Here is an 18,094-nt window from a genome sequence, read left to right as displayed (position 1 = left end):
TTGTGTCAGGCAATAGTTACAGGGAATGTCATTCTGTTAGGGGTCTGACTCATCAACACCATGCAAAATTGTTGGTGTCTCGTTTAACAGCATCTAATCTAATTTATGTTGACGAATTAACTGAGCACATGTAATATATTCTATAAACTTGTAAGAATCAGCACTTTTTGTTACACATTTTATTCTCCCTCCCTACTTTCAGGGGAAACAATGAAATGAAGCACGGGTTTTAATCTGAAGACACTTTTATTTGGATACTTTATACTTTATAGTCATTAATATATTAATTTTATATAGATACATATTGACAAAATGTGTGCAACATTCATTCACTTGTGGAATGATGGTAATGGTTGTTATTAAAGGATAAGAAAGAATAGTTATAAAGAAGAAGAAGAAAAAAAAGGGATAAGAGAGAAATATAAAATGAGGAGAGGGGGATGTATCAAAAATGGAAACGAAAGGAGAGGGAGGGGACCAAGACAAGGTGTGACTGGAAAAGAATCAAAAGGACGTGGTGTGGTGGTGGGGCTTTAGGATAAGGGAGGCGCACGTGGGTGCCCTAAGCCTGCAATTTGACCACACCATTCTCTCTCCCCGGTCTATGTCATCCACAGACACAACACAACACAACATTTTGACTCATCATATTAGTTAGTTTTCATTGTTGCTTATTGTGTTCTTCAAGTTAATAAACAATATATTTTTTGGTTTCATGATGTGAACTTTTTATACTCATGTTTTTATCTGCATTGCGAATATTCTCGGCCCATAGTCGAATATTAATATTTGGATTGAGATAAAATAGGAGACAGAGAAAAGGAGTATATTTTTAAGCTGTTTAAATTATATAAAAAAAAAAGAAGTAAGAATTGAGCCCTCTCTTTCTACTTATAATAATATTTTATTACAAAAACAATTTTATCCTTATAAAAAAATATATAATTAGGGTGTGTTTGAGTAAACAACTTAATAAGTGTTTATTAAATATGTGCCTGCCCTATAAGCTTATATGTATAAGTTATTTTTTATAAATGAATATGAAATAAAATAATATGTTTTCATAAGTTATGCTTTTAGTGAACTAAGTCCAAAATAATGCCTTAAGTTTATTGTATCATTAGACTCATTACATTTGAGATATTGTCTATTTTTACTTGTATGAATTTTCATGTTTTTATCTTTAAAAGATATTTTGATGAGTTAATTAAGAAAGGAAGATGTTTATAATTTGTCATTAAACTTAATTTCTAAGTTATTTGAGTCATTTTTTGGTATAACAGTACACTAACCCCCAATCGAGCCTAACAAATTAGAAGACATTTATGTATGGTCCCTGCCTTTTATCACATGTTAATGTTTTTATCTTAAGTTTATTGCATTATAAACTTTATACTTAAAATATTAAGTATTTTTTAAGGATAAAATTATGAGGTTCGTAAAAATGTCAAAATAAACAATATATTTGATGTGATGACCTTAATGATACGATAAACTTGAGGTTAGAACATTAAAGTTAAAAAAAAAAAAGACATAGGTCACACACCTGAACTATAAGATCCTTTATCGTCTTGGCCTCAACAAGAAAAAACATTTCAATACACAAAAAATCTTATATCATTTAAAAATCTAGGCTAAGAATTGTTTTGAAATATTATTCTCTCAACCTTATAAAGTATTTTTTAAGAACAAAACCATAAGATTCATGCAAGCTAAGGTAATAATACTTTGAATGCAATGACTTTAACACTACAATTAACAAGTTTAAGATCTAGACAATAAGAAAATTATTCATCATTATCAGCCTATGTGGCTAAATCCAAATCTATTACAATCTAATTTTTTATATTGTAGTTTGAACCAACAAAATTAGATTAAGTTCATTTCTTTGAGTCAAAATCCTTTGTCCCAGATTATATATAAGTATAACAAGTTCAATTTAGCACAATTTGCATCATTTTATCAATCATTGCGTAAAATCATATTTCACACCTTCATATTAATTACGTGTTCAAAACAACACATTTCAAGTACAATAACATATCTTAAATACAACACTACATCTCACACTCACATAATTCATTACACACCATCACGTAACAAGTCACAACGATCATTATATAGGCGTTATGCAATAGATACACTAAGACTCAATCTTATATGCAATGTAGTATCATGTAAGTAAAAAACTTCGTCGAACGCCTAGAACTACATGACAAAACAGACCACACACTGGTAAGTCAAATCACTCTCACTCGGTAAAATCATAAGGAAACCAGTCAGAGTCACGATATTTTGCGAGAATACTCCAACCATGTGAGACGGCTCAGACTTAAAGGAGCCCTCAAATCAGGTATATTCACTCCCTCCTAATTCAGGTCTAAATCAGAAAATATTTTAACACGCAGATTCTATCTATGAATTATACAAAACACACAACTCCACAATTGTTCTCAAAATAATTTTAACTCATCGCGCCTCAAAGTGATTCAACTCGTTGGGTTCCCATAGTGGACATCATCACAATATTCGTCACTCATTGTCCTTAAAGGGTCTTACAGTCGTGTGATTGTACGATTCATAACTCATAACTCAATGCACACAACATCTCAATACACATGTGATCTCACAATTTAACACATACTCAACTTATTACATACACTTAATCTCAATCACAATGTTATAATCCCAAAATAGCATGTTATCACACTTCGTGAATCATATATACATCACATAGTATTGATATATACATGACATAAACACAAACTTTACATATGAACTATGTAACACGCACAACTACTCAATTGTTTTCAAAATCATTTTAATTCGTTGCGCCTCAAAATGATTCCACTTGTTAGGTTCTCGCAGTAGATCACATCACAATACTCATCGCCCTTAAAGGATATTACAATTGTGTGATTGTACAGTTTATAGCTTACAACTTAATGTCATCACTTTACACTTCACAACAACATGTATAATCACATTGAGGAACCTATTAATCCCACACTTTGTCATACACACATGTTCCATCATACCTTCTCATTAATACATTATCACCTTTCATACATCATATATATATATATATATATATATATATATATATATATATATATATATATATATCATACAATATCAATCTTCCAACATTGAAGGCATATACACATTCATTTATTCATTCAGTTAATAGTATAGAACATGTGTTCACATTATGGGGAATAAAACCCCTCAATCAATTTCAAGAAAACATGCAAGAATCAAGAATTTCCAATTTTCTAGGTTTCTAACATCCAAAGTCAAACACTTAATTAAACCATTCTATTAAGATTTCTCAAACTTTTCCTCCTTTTGCACTGCTATAGTTAGGGTGCCTATTATTTACTTTATTTGTTTTATATAAAAAACTCTATTTAACTCCTTTTAAATAAATAAATAAATAACCTATTAAAATATTTCTTTATTTTCTAAAACATATATTTATTTTATTTATTTCAAAAATTATTATTTTAATTAATAAATTTATTTTCCCATCATTTCTTTAATTACAAAAATAATATTTTTTTTTCTAAAACTCTATTTATTTTTAAATAAAAATATTTTTATTTATTTTAGGAAAAATTGAGTGTTACAAAATATAGTGATTAAAAATAACTAATAGTTAAACTAAATATATATCATAAAAAAATTAAAATCATTTCTTCAAGTCTCACGTGTGCATCGTTCATGTTTAAATTCAATAAACAACCCATTGAAACACATTTATTTATGATGTTACCCTTATTGTACACCAACAAAGCCTGCATCCCTAACATTATTTTGTTAAGTAATAAATTGACAATTTAGTTTTTAAATAATTTTTTCTTATTAGTTTAATATTTAAATTTCATCCTTTTATAAGCCAGTTCGTACATTAGAGAATTTGTATCTCACTCACTCAATCTTTTTCGCATTTCAATTTTATAAAATGACATAGTTGATATTTATTTTTTGGTAGCGTGACATAATTGATATAAGTTCTATATATTCAACTACTAATTTTACAAAATTAAATCGATAAAGCTATACCGCAAGGGAAAAACAATTTTGCAAATTAAATTTCTAATTTATCGTGATTCAATTTCCAATACTTCTATATAACTTCAATAGTTCACATCCTACACATTTATTAATTGTATTCATTCATTTATCTTTTTGTGTTGATAAATCTTTTTTTTTTTCTTTTGGTCAGTATTCATCATCCTCAAGCAGACAAAAGAATTAGGGGCATTAGTTACAGGTGTAGGGTCCATTCATCTTGATACGTGGCACACGTGAAAGTGGGCTGGAAGCCAATAATTCAATAAGACCCACCATACATAAAGATTTGACCATAAACTCAAGCTTTTTGATGCCTGGTTTAGCTAAAAGTGCGGTGTCTAGTAGTGTTTTAGACACTTTTTTTTCAAACAAAAAAAAGAGAGAGAAAGAAAATAAGAGCACTTCTATTTTTCTTTTTTACCTTCTTCCTCCTGGACAAAAAGGAAACACTTCTTTTTCTTTGAGACTGAAAAAAAAAAACACCTATTTTCCTTAATACTTATATTTACATTTAGACTAAGTTGAATGAATTGAAAACTAATAAATTTCCATTAAAAGACTTTATCTAATGTTGTTAGGTTGAAGACAAGAGAATAACTACACTCCCAATTTCATCAAAATGGGAGAACAAGACGATTCATGTCAACCTTCTTGTTAGTGCACACCTACCAAGGTCTTTGTCCTACCTATTAGTTGAACTCAATTCATGTTTCCCAATAGTGTCTAACCATCATAAGTGGGTTGCTTTATTTACTTTTAGAAAGAGGCTCAATCATTAAATACATTAAATAATAAGTATTTTTTGTTAAGGAAAATCATGTTTAAGTTAAGAAAAATATTATAAATAACAAAGTTCTTTTTATAAATATTTACCAAAATTGAATTTTTAGGCTTCGAACTTGAAAGTTAAAACTATTAAATATACTAAAATAATCATTTATCAATTGATGCATGCATTCGGTGATAACATACATATTAATATACTAGTTGAATTTGAAATTATTAAAATAAGTTAGGTATACTTTAAAAGCTTGTAATTAAGTCTCTAAACTTATAAGCACTTTTAATTGAATCCTTGAATTAAAATTCTCTTCAACTAGACAAAACATTTCTTATCTTCATTAAGATATTAAAAAGTTTTGAAGCGTTGAAGGATCAAATCATAATCACTTGTTTGATTATCCATTAAATTTCTGAATTATTTAAAAAATAAGTTCTTTTATTTCATTCAATTTAACGGAATTCTGATAAAATCCTAATCTAAAGACCCAATCAAATATAATATATAAATTTGAGAATTTAATCACAAACTTTTAAAACATAAAACTATTTTCAAATTCACAAATAATTCAGGAACTAACATATCAATATAACTTTAAAAAAGAATTCTGTCACGCTTTGAGTTCAAGCTGCAAACACATTATAGATGCCGCTCTTTTGGGTAAAAGATGTAAAAGGTAGATTCCAAAAGCCATCCATATAAAATGTAACAACTATGCTAACAGTTCCAATTTTAGAGTCATGAACACAATCTTCACTTCAAATGATTAACGGGCCTACATCAAACGTCTAATTATTGATGCCCCTTGCTATTAATTTAATCTTACACATAAAACATCTTTTTTGTTTCTTAAGCTCTTTTTTTCGTTAATTTTTAATTTGGATCCACTAATCATAGTTTGCCAGACGCCAGGTAGTCTTAATCAATACCTTTGTCGTAATTTTATATAAAAAAGTCTATATGTCGGGACTACTTTTTTCTACTTAAGTGAAATGTTCATACTAAAAGAAGTTACCAAAAAAGATGTAGATCTTTATTTTATCTTTTACATTATATTAAATTATGAGTTTAAAATCTATGTATTCCCTATCCATGTACTATTTTTTCTTTAATTACTAAGTTGAAAGGTAATTCATTCATAAGCCAAAACTAGTGTAGTTGAGTCTAGACTAGTTTTAAGTTTAACAAATTAGATCTTAGCTTTGACACACAACTGCTGAAAAATATAAAATTAATGTATCATTTGTACAACTGTTGCAGTTCAGTGAAATTGTAGAAAGAAGCATTCAAATGGAATTAACTCTTATTTTTCTTGAATATTGAATATTTCCAGCAACCTAAGAAAACACACCATGTTAGATGATTCTTTCCCGGTTTCCATATCTGTGGGAAGGTATGTGTTTGAAATTAAGCAACATAAGAACATGGCAAAATAAAGCCTCTTGTCATGAAACTTGTAAAAAAATCCCGAAGACCACCCGAAATTCTGTTAAGAAAGGGGTTTTTGGGGACTAAAACTCCTTAACTAGAACCACTCTTCAATTTTACAACCACAGAGTATGCTCATAAAAGATCAAAATACCGCATCTATGCTTAAGATATAAATTTTGTTCAAGATTCTGAATATGCACAAGCTGTTAACTAAGTAACTTATTTATAAGCTTTATTTTTTAAGAAATATATTTCCCCCATGAATCTAACCGGTGTTGAGAGAGGGATAGAAGAGGAGAGATGAAGAACAAGTCAGGAAGCATGCAATCAATTACCTTGGAGGACATGAGAATGATCCAAATCAACCAGCCACAGCAAAGAAAGAAATGAAAGGAGAAATCAAAGGAAAGCTAAAGAATATAATTAACAGAATGAATAGTGAAATAGGCTTTGAATATATGATAAAATTGGAATTGTTATAAATAATTTCACTGTTATTTCTGATGTACATAAAGCCAAGCCATATATGTATTTATAAGGCCAGCAATCCATACAAAAAATTGTTACATCTCTCCCACAAATAACCAGCCGTCAGCTATATACACTCCACCTTATGAATCAAAGGAAGAAGAAGAAAAGAATAAAACAAAGAGAAAATAACCAAATCTTGTTCCATAGTCATGGAAATCAAGCTGGGATTCTAGTCATGCCAGCAGAGGAGCATGACCACACACCTTCTAATTATGTAAAGCCTTGCCCTTCGCTCCCTAAGGGCTCCTCCAAGCCCTCTGCTTGAGAGCCTTCTCTTTGAGCCTCCCATGCTAGGACTACCCATTTTCATTTTTCAAGAGTTAGTAATATTTTTGGTTTTCTTATCTTTTTTTCTTTAAGCTTTGTTGGGCTTATAGCTTGAAGCTTTGAATTGAAGTTGTGTTGTGTTGTGAGTGAGTTTGTTTAGTGAGGGGTGAGGGGGTTCTTATAGAAGTTGAAGAGTTGTGGTCCTATCTCACATTGGTCGAGTAAAGAGATACCGATGGGGCATGAAAGGTTGTGCAGTGCCTCCAAACCCACCAGACAAACAGCAATTGGGCCCCACCCCTCACCATTTGGGAATCCTTACCCTAATAACCAGGAATTGGTAAAAAAAAAAAAAAAAAAAGCCACAAGCAAATTCAGATAGGCCTCTCTTTCTTGCATTGCTATGTCACACTCTATAGTCCTATGTGTAGGCACCACCCACCAACATAATGGGGTCTCCCACTTCCAAAACTATGTGGTAGCATTTTATCTTAGTTTATTAAGCTGCCCTTAATCTGTGCATGATGGAGGAGTTTATGGTTGCCCATCAGGACAAAACTCAAAAAGCCTTGTCATTTTTTTTCTTCTATCTTATATCTTTCGTTGGATCCACATTATCAGGGAAGTGACTGATGGATGGGGGTTTGGGTAAGGGTTTGCTGAATCCCACATAAAGAGTTCATAACAACAACCATTAGAAAGGGCTTTAGATTAGATCATAATGGACTATCTTATTACTACCTTGACTTGATCTAAAAAAGGTGCACATAATTAGGGCCCCAGCTGTCATTTTCAATATCAAAGTTTACATTTCCACGGGTAAAAAAATCATGCTTATCATGTTTATCCAATGGCACAGAATTTATAAATAATTGAACCTCTTGGTCTTGGCTGATCACTCAAGAAACAGAAACCGGTGAACCTAACCTCATTCCTAACGAATAGCATAATTAGTTTGGCTTTTTATAAATTTTAAATTAAATCTAATTCAACTCTACAAAATTAGTTTTTATGATGAGATTTTTTAGTCAATATAAAATCTCCAATATCTCCTTGTTACGTTAAAAATTGGACATCTCAAGTGCGTCTTTCAAAATCAATTTTTTTTTTACATTGAAGGCAAAACAATACAAAATTGCTTCTAAATTTTTATAGTGTCATTGTGATTTTAGATCCCTTACCGTGAATCGAAACACACTATAAAACTTCAATTTCACTGGTTTGAAGAAAATAAGGTTTATTAATAAATTATAATAATCCAGATGAAGACATGCTCAATAGATGGTTTGGAACCAAAATATAAAAATTCAGTTAGTTAGAAGATTTAAAAATTCAGCCTCTCTTTTAATCAGATACACTAATTTAATTATTTGGCCTCTCTTAGGAATTAGTATTAGATAGGAGATTTTGTTGAGCTTAGTTAAAAATGTGTAGGGAAAAGCTGCATGATGGATATCCAATCAATTTCGTACACAAGATGATAGGCCAGAACATTTTCTGCACCTTCACACTGTATTTTTTGTTTCTCCTTATAGGGAATCCAAACTATTATTAGAAAAAGAAATCCAAATAAATACCAGTTGATAATCCACTTGGTTTTTAATCACACTTAAAAACAAGCTGAAGTGGTTTTTGCATAGGCATGATTTTTTTTTTTGCTATTGTAATGAATCAAAAGGGAGAAAAGTTTTTTTTCTTTCTAATGCAGCATCATAGAGGGCGAAGAGAAGTGATGTAAGTTTCAAGCTTTTGACTAAGATTCCATAAGAGGGGGCACGAGATTTTATTTTAAGTGTGATTAAAAACCAGTTTAAGTGAATGACTAAATTAAATTATGATAATCCACTTGCTCTACCTCGTGCTCTCCCCAAACCACTCAAGGTGCCAACCTTTTTCCAACGGCTTGTTCTAATAATAATTCTTTGCTACTTTTTTTTTTAATTCTTTCTTTGTTCAGTCTTCATGCAATTTTAAGCACCTCATATTGAATTATTCGCTTGTCAGGAATTTGTTGCTTCTACCAGCTTCTTCTGTCCTCAACTCCTGTCCTGAGTACTCAACTCGTTTCATCCAGAAAGAGTGGGTTTAGAATAGCTTAATCTGCCAAATTTCATACATTTTTTATTATTTAAATAAACATTATATTTATTTAAGGTATTAATAAAATTAATGTACTAACTTATTTTTACTTATTTAACATTTATTACGAGTTTTTTTAACTTATAGGTAATATAGGATGGATTGATTTTGAAATTAGAACTAATGGTTATATTTTTCCTTCAAAAAGAAAAAAAAAAACTAATGGTTATATTATATTGTTTAAAATATTTAATAAGTGTAAAACTGGGCGTCATGTTTTATATTTTTCTTGCACGACCTACATATGAAAAAGTTTAGTTTAATTGCATTTTTAGGTTTCCTAGTTTTTTTTTTTCAATTTTGAAAATTTATCTTCTATTTTTTTGACTTTGATCCCTATTATTTTAATTGTGTAATTTTAGTTTTTTCATTAATTTAACACTCAATATTTCACCAAAATGATAATATAAGAGTGCAATAAAGTGTCAGATTAGCTAGATGGGCTGAAGTAAGGCACGTCACAATATAATTAGGTTAATAAATGAATTAAAATAGTGAGAGATCAAATCATGAAAAAAAAAATTGACAGACAAAATTAAGAAAGTACTTGAAAATACAATAAAATAAAAACTTAAATATTTTAGTTCTTACAAATTAGTATTTTTCTTCATTTTTATTCTTATAAATTTATTTATTCTTGTTTTAATCCATATAAATTATGTTTGTTTTATTTTTTTTTTGTCTTTAAAGCACTTTAAATAATATTTTTTTCACGGTTCAAAATATTATTATTTAAAGTGTCTTAACAATGAAAAATAAAATAAACAAATTTTGTAAGGGCATGAAAAAAAATAATTTGAAGGGAAAAAATAAAAAAAAACAATAAAATATAAGAACGAAACATATATTTAAAATTAAAATAAAAAAGTTTTGTTTAAAGAGTCAAAATTCATTTTAATAATTTTTAGGTTTAAAAGCATTATTCCTTTAAAAAAAAAAGTTTAACAGCACGCGTACTATAAGTGCTTTTGGTATAGCGAATTCCCAATTTGAATCTCCTATTTTTAAAATTATTACATAATTTTGGTTCATCTATTAACCTATCATCTAATACTTAAATGAGATTCTAACGTGGAGTGAAGTGCTCATAAGCTCCACCTTTACCATCTACGTTAACATGGACACACAAGTTTCACTGTAGCAGCCAATGCCATCATCACTTCACAACCCGTTAGCACCTCTGTTAAGTATTGGATGAACTACCTCATCATATCATATTTGACTCCTCTAATGTTAGAAATGGTAAAATAATGTAAAAATCTACATTTAATATCTCAGTATATCTATGACTTGCTATTCATGTCCTCACGGTTGATTTGTTTTCACTAACACTTGATGATTCTTTACTTTATAAAGTGAATTACTCTGTCTAGTGGACCTAAATCCCAACACATCTAATTGCCAATTTTACTTAGTTGTAATATGAGTAACTATTAATTTCCTTTTCTTTTTATTTCCTGTTTACAGAAATGCATGTCCTATACATTGTGACAACTCATTGAATAGAAATGATTTATCAAACAGAGAGTAAGACTAGCTATAATCTGATGTTTCTTCCTCTCGCGTTTTGAGCAATAACTACAGTGTTTACTTTTCACTTTTCCCCCTTAAAAAACTACTATTTTATTCCCGCGTTATTTTTGCTTCATATTTCAATTTAGTCCTTAAATTTCTGAAAATTTATTCATTCTTTTCTCAATCATGTTGGTTTGATACAAAATTCCTCTTTATCTTGAAATTTTGCACAAATCTCCGTCAATAATTTTTACAGAAAGTTTATCTGATACTGTCTCAAAGATTGGCAGATCATCACCTCATTTCACAAATTTTCCCGTGTTCATGGCAGAAGTTTTAGTAGAAACAAAATCTATAATTTTACCAAAGTATAATTGACAAAGGGGCTCACAATCCTCTTAATTTATTTTCATCAATTCATTTCTTGTATTTCACCTCCAGGTATAAGGTCTTCCCTATTATCAAGAGTTAACAAAGCAAACTTTTTTGTCTATTTTTTTCCTCTAACATATAATAAACTCAAGCAACTTTCCCTGCACAAAGTTGTTGAAATACAGAGAGAGGTGTAACATTAATGTCTGGGGATCAAAGTGGTCCAACCATAGTATCAGCATATATTGAAACTTCAAAAAAAGAATTGGTCGGTTGTGCTGAAGAAGGAGGTCAGAGTTACACGTGAAGTTCTCGTGATTCACAATACCATTGCCTGCGGTATAATCAACATATATAGTAATTTAATAGTCACATGTACTTTCAGAGCCTTTAAGCCTCAACCCCATCTCCATTCCTCTTCTTCATGCTTGTTTCGTACGGCACAAACTCACCACATGTTTCTTCAGTACAACAACTGCGAAGGATTTTAGTTTTGATCAATTTTGACTTGGTTAGGGAGTTTCTGCTGTCCTCTCTTACCAGCATATCACAGATGGGAATGTAATTTTCTTTACACAAAGCTTCTTTTAGAGTAATGATAAATGTACACCCCAAAATGAGGTGGATTCCGGTGAAAAGAAGAGAAACATAGGAAGAAAGTAGAAAAAGTAAAATGTGATAACTGATACAGAGATAAAAGGATGATAAAGATGCCAAGAAAAACTAATATTTTCGTTTTAGATTATATGATGTTATTGAGAAAAAAATTATTCTAAAATATATATAATTTTACAAAATCAAATCAATGTTGCATTAATTTTTTTTTTAAACTAGTCTTAATCGATATTTAGTGAGAATAGTATATAAGAAGAGTAAATAAGTCGTTAATCAGATAAATAAAAAATATATTAGAAGGTTGTTAAATATTTTTTTTGAAATTCAATAAATTAATTACAATCCTTATCATAATAACGAAGGAAGTATATATTATAATTTTTCCACCTTTTATGATGACATCACATACTGAGGTTTACTAGTTAAGTAACATAAGTACAGCTTCACTTGTGTACGAACACAATGCGATAGCTGGTTATGTAACAATGACAGATCTAATGACTGTGTTACCAATATGTACATGTAACTTTAGAATTCCAGCCACAGCTAATTCATGAGGATTCTTACACACATATTGAGATTGGCAGTGACAACTTACAGTTTTACTTTAGTTACACAAATAATCTAGTGGATCTAATTTGCTTTAGCAAAGTTTTGTTTTGGCCATTTTATAAAAAAACTGTTGTCTCACATCTAGTGATAGGTGTGTTACCTCAAGTATTCAGAAAAAAAAATTGGATTCAATTATGTAATCCAATTATTATCCCGTAATTTGAGGAGAAAGGGTACGAGGAGTGACTAAATTGATGCAACAATTCATGATTATTAAAGTGCTCACCTTTTGAAGATCCAGAGTTGGATCATATCTTTAAGTAAAATGGTCATCCATTGAAAAATCTCTAGGAGTTACCGTAATTCACTCAGTCAAGTACAAATGAAAGAAGAAATATTGAAGTGAGGAGAAGTTGCAAGGTCTTTTCGTGCTCTCTAAAGTCTAAAAGGCAACAATGAGTTTTTATTCATGATGGGATAACAGCTGGCCAAAAGGAACGTAAAAATAGTGTCATTGAAAGATAATGTCATGTTATTTATCACGATTTCCATCATTCTTAACACCTTCTCAACAACATATATTATAAAAAGCAGGTTTACACGTGCGTTCAAAAGATTATCCCCTTACATTTATCAGACTTGGTTTGTTTTTTCTTTTCAAATTAAAAAGCCGTTCTATCTCATCAAGATAATTAACTTTGATATCCAAAATATGGACAAAGTTCTCACGTGTACAATAATTATTTACAATTCATTCCTCCGTGGGGATCCATCTGCTCCACAAAGACTTTTTTATGCATTTGTTGAGGAACACATCCATGGATAGTCTCATTCAAGGTTCTTATATATAATTATATATAATTTCTCTCTGAAGTCTAAAAATGTCAGTTGGGGGGCTCAGAAGTAATTTTACTCAAAACAACAAATTCTTATTTCTACATTTTACTCAAGAACACGTTTCCAACTTTGGTCCAAACATAGCCTAAGAGCATAATAAAGCATTTATCTGTGCTAAATCATTCTTGTTCTTGGCTCAATTTTCTACAAAATAACAAGAAATTAAAGAACCACGTCGATGATAAATGCTGAAAAAAATTAAGTAATTTCAGAACAAAGATAATTTCTCTTAGTTCCTCAGTAATATTCCTGACTTAGCGCAATAGCACTCACATGTGACATGACATGCCTTATTCAGAGTCCTGCAGCCTCACATTTTGCATAAAAAATATTGCAAACAGTCATTCCCATTTCCCAGTTAGAGTGTGAACTCAGCCTTTGGTGTGCTTTGTATCATACTATTGATATTGATGTCATTTGTTCACATCCAATAGCTCAAGGCCTCTCGAGTTCAAAATTTTAAGTTGGTAGACATAATTCACAAACGCTATCCCTTAGCAAGAAGACTCTTTTTAGGCTTGAAACTATGTCACGACTTAATCATAAAAACTAATACAATGTTATGAATCAATTATCCTAAAAGCTTATTAAATTGTTAGTTAAAGACACACAAATGGTTTTACATTAATTACATATCTCGTAAGGACCATAGGGAGGCTCTACAGTTTTCTTCATGCAACCCCAATGAGTAATACCTTATTATGATAGTCAGATAACTGAATTAATGTTGAATTTATGAGTCTATGTATGTGCTTAATCCAGGGAATGCCTACAATTAAGAAAATGACATAATTGGCAAACTCGCTCTTTGAAACTCCAGCTTGATCAATCATATAATAAACAGGATTGATAAATCTCTAATCCAGAAATGCAGCAAAATTAAAAGTATAACAAAAATTGTTACGAGGCCAAGCCAGAATTAATCTACCAAAGTGTAAAATATTATTGCCTATATAAGAATGTTGGAGAAGACTAAATAACTCTAGTCTCTAGTTTAGTTTCTGTTTGTTAGTTACCCACATTTGAGTATCTGTATAAGCTAGGGATAACTTTAAGGGTAAATCTTTTATATGCTGTGTTCTTGTTTATATTACTACTTGATGGCCATACAATGTTCATACTTCATTCAATTCAGAAATTGACTGATTAGTTTTGACAAGGAGAATGAAAGGTTATTAGTATTTGACGCTCGGCATTCTAAGAAAGATTATAGCAGCACCAAATATATTGAATTGTTCACAAAAATGTGATTTACATTTACCATTGGAGCATGAAACGCCACCACGCAATCACTGTACCCTATCACCCACAGAAAAAACGAAAAATACCCTAACAAAAAAGCCTTTTCAGAGAAAAACGAGAAAAAAAAAAAAAAGAAATCGCCGTTGCCGGGGATCGAACCCGGGTCACCCGCGTGACAGGCGGGAATACTTACCACTATACTACAACGACTTTGTTGTTAAAATGACTCGTGATATTCTTAATATTAATATGTGAATGTAAAAGTTAATACAATTGAAAAATCATGTGATGATAACAAGTATCCGTGTTTAAATGGAAAAACAGATTGCTTTTAATGTATTTTTTATTATTTATTGAAAATTATTTGGATCTCAATTTTTATTTGATAAATTTCATATATTTCAATTAATTAATTAAAATAGTGTAGTAGGAAATATATTTTCAATATTTCCAGTTGAAAAAAAAATAGACATAATACCATACAGTATTTTGAATTTATAAAGTCTCGTTTATGTCATCCAGATTTAAACAAGTGTTAACTCTTAGTAATAACTAAGAATTAAAATAAACTGTTATACTATTTGATGGAATTCGTGAAAAGTTTTTTGACATATCATCATTCCACTTACCTAAATACAATAATATCATTTCAACGGACAGAAATTTGAGTAATAGTGAAAAAATAAATCTCTTATTTTACATGAAAAATGTTAAAAAATAACGTAATAAGGTAAAATTAAAAAAAAAATTTGATAATATTCATTGCCATCCAATTACACATTATCATATGATAAATTTATTCAATAAAAAATATGACAAATCTATTAACATTTATAAACAATTCTTATGGACACACAAACCTAACACGTCAGCTTTAAACATACTCATAAATTAACAATTCAATAAAATTAAAAATAAAAAACAATATATGGAATATAAAATTAAAAGCACGTGAGCATTCCAAACTTTTTTCTCATACTTTACCAAAACTTTTAGATATTTTTACCACCACCTCCCACCTCCTTCAAGCATCACCATTTCTTTCAAAAACGCCGTTGAAACCTTTTACTAGAGTCTGTGTCACTCATCCTCCAACAGCCCGCAAGCGTTACGCCACCTTCTATTGGAGAGATTCTATTAAACGATTCTCTTCGACGTTACATCCATCTCTTGACCCTGCCTCCTTTAAATTACCTCTGCCTAGACTCTGTTACCAAGGAGAGAAAATAGAGTACTACCACCCTTAAGAACTTTCTTGTGTTCAACGAACTCTTGATATAGGAGGTGGCTTGGTGCTTCTTTATGTTTCTAAATATCATGACATTGAAACAATTGTTAACTTCATTCTTTGATATTAACTTCTGGGTGTTCCTCAAACAAGTTCATTTTCAATCTATTATCGTTTTGACACTGTTTGATAAATGCCTAAGAACATCATTCGTGTAATATCATGATAAATGTCATCTTAAAATGAGCAATCTTGAGAGTGTCAAGAACCTATTTGTTGAAGTGCATGCCAGAGAGAAATGTTTCTATTTGGAAAGCAATGGTCATAGGCAACAACCCGTCACATTTCTGTCAACTACAAAAGATCACGGTTCCTAAATAATAGGCTCTAAATCACATTTTTGTCAACACTGGTTTCATTGTCTTTAATTTTAAATTACAAATATATTTAGATTCAATGTAATATTTTTTCACTTAAGCAAGGTGCTGTAAATTCCTCTGACGAATGAAAGTTGAGTTCATTTTTCACCACACGAAGTTCTCTAACATCTTAACTTAGACCATAAACATGGCCCCACCACTGCTCCATAGTGGGTAGCAACTAGATATATGGTGTTAGAAACTCAGAGCATTAACATCATCGGAAAATGCATAGCTTTGAAAGCACAGTCGCACAATCACGAAACGCGCGCGAGGCAAACAGACTTCAATGTTGGAACCAGAGAAAAGAAGAGATAGAAGCTCTCACGTGCCTTTGATTGTAAATTTCATATATTATATTTTTCATCTTTTCTTTTAGTAAGCTATCAAATTTTGAGTGGTTGTGTGTAAATTTAACGTGTTACGTTTGTGTGTATACAAGAATTGCTTAACTTTATAACAACTATTTTAAGTGTCATTTAAGATAATTTCAAATTGATTTACAATGTAAAAAAAATTAATGTCTAAAATTAAAATCAAATAAAAAAATGAAGCTTAAATCAAAACTTAATACTTTACTAATGTTAAAAAAATGAAATTAAATAAGATCCATATACTCTCTCATTTAGGTTCGTCTATACTTGAAAGTAAAATAATATTTTTATCAAATAGCCAAGAAGATCACATACTTCACTAGGAATAGTAAATTTTCATTGCCAATGCACTTACTCGTCGCATTTGAACTTGGGTTCTGCTTAAAAGCCATGCACATATTAACAACTTGAGTGTTAGCCACGCGAACACTCTTTTGCCCTTTACCACTAAGTGTGATGCTCTCAGACAAATGCTTATTGCTTTATTCTACAAGGCTTTAACAGAAGCTTCCCTCTTTAAAGTGTAAGAGGAAGAGCTCTTGGCATTGATTTAGATATTCAACATTGGAAACCATACTTGTTCGGGAGGAAATTTACATCATACACAGTCAGAAGAGCCTAAGCTATCAACTGGAGCAGGGGATTACCACCCAGAAATAGAATTAGTCAGAGAAGTTATTGGTAGTTACCGAAGTATGAACTCGAAATTCAAAATTATAACAAGGATGCAGTTCTACTTAAGTTGTGGATAACCTCATCAAATTGGACCACTCCATTCCTGTCAAACGCCCCTATTCTACAAGCTGAAATTTATGCTCAACTAGGATTCTCCCTTATATTGTTAGTGATAGAGATCCAACTTCAGTCATTTCTTTCTGAAAGGAATTATTCTATTTGCAACCCTGAGGATGAGTAATGCATATCATCTAAAATGGATGACTGACATACCAAATCGAAAAATGGATGACTGAAGGATTCTGAATAGAACACTTAGAGACCTATTTATGTTGTTTATGTTCTAAACAATCAATGGTGTAGGGTGATTATTAGTACATAACAACTACCGCTTAACAGCCAAATACCTAAACCTTACAAAATAATGGTGTGGAGGCTTTGGTGGGTGATGAAGGGAGGCACGGTGGTTGTGAAGGATCTAGGAACAAACAAAAGATTACTAGGAAAAGCCAAGTAAACAACATAACAGTAGCATAAAGAGATATACACCAATCACATCACTTAGAACTCTGTCTCTGCTATTTTCCTTTCCTTTCACCTTCAACCCTCCCTGACTGCTGCTTTTTCCACTCAAGTAGTGTCTAATCTTTTTTCTTCCTATCTTTCCCACACTCAGAATTTAACTCCCCCCTTTTTCCTTGAATTCAGTCACTCACTACTCTCTCCACTCTTCTCCCAGCCATCAAGAGTGGCGAGAAGATCTGTCTCTGCTATTTTCGACTGTCTCAGCTATCAAGAGTAGCAAGATGTCTCAGCTATCCTCTTTATAGTAAGCATATAGTTACCTAAATTTTTCATTGACTGTTTTTAATCAACAGATATTTTTATGACACTATTTGAGTAAGCTTCTGCATAAGCACTTCTAGGAGAAGAAAATAAGAAGAAAAATGAAATGAGTTTCTCCAAAAGCTAAAATTAT

At 30.8% G+C, this 18,094-nt stretch overlaps 1 protein-coding gene and 1 non-coding gene across 2 annotated transcripts; both read right to left on the bottom strand.

Annotated features, from left to right (window-relative positions):
- Nucleotides 1-6,725: 6,725 nt before the first annotated feature.
- LOC114372604 lies at nucleotides 6,726-7,250 on the bottom strand. The gene has a single exon (XM_028330251.1). The coding sequence runs from the start codon at nucleotides 7,128-7,130 to the stop codon at nucleotides 6,990-6,992; it is 141 nt and encodes a 46-aa protein (XP_028186052.1). The 5' UTR covers nucleotides 7,131-7,250; the 3' UTR covers nucleotides 6,726-6,989.
- Nucleotides 7,251-14,557: 7,307 nt separating this feature from the next.
- Nucleotides 14,558-14,629, bottom strand: TRNAD-GUC. Its single transcript has one exon. It is a non-coding gene; the product is annotated as a tRNA-Asp (tRNA).
- Nucleotides 14,630-18,094: the final 3,465 nt, after the last annotated feature.

Source organism: Glycine soja, chromosome 10, assembly GCF_004193775.1.
Source record: "Glycine soja cultivar W05 chromosome 10, ASM419377v2, whole genome shotgun sequence".
In the NCBI taxonomy this organism is placed as follows: Eukaryota; Viridiplantae; Streptophyta; class Magnoliopsida; order Fabales; family Fabaceae; genus Glycine; species Glycine soja.
The sequence above is the reverse complement of the archived record's forward strand: the minus strand, read 5'-3'. Positions and strand labels throughout refer to the sequence as shown.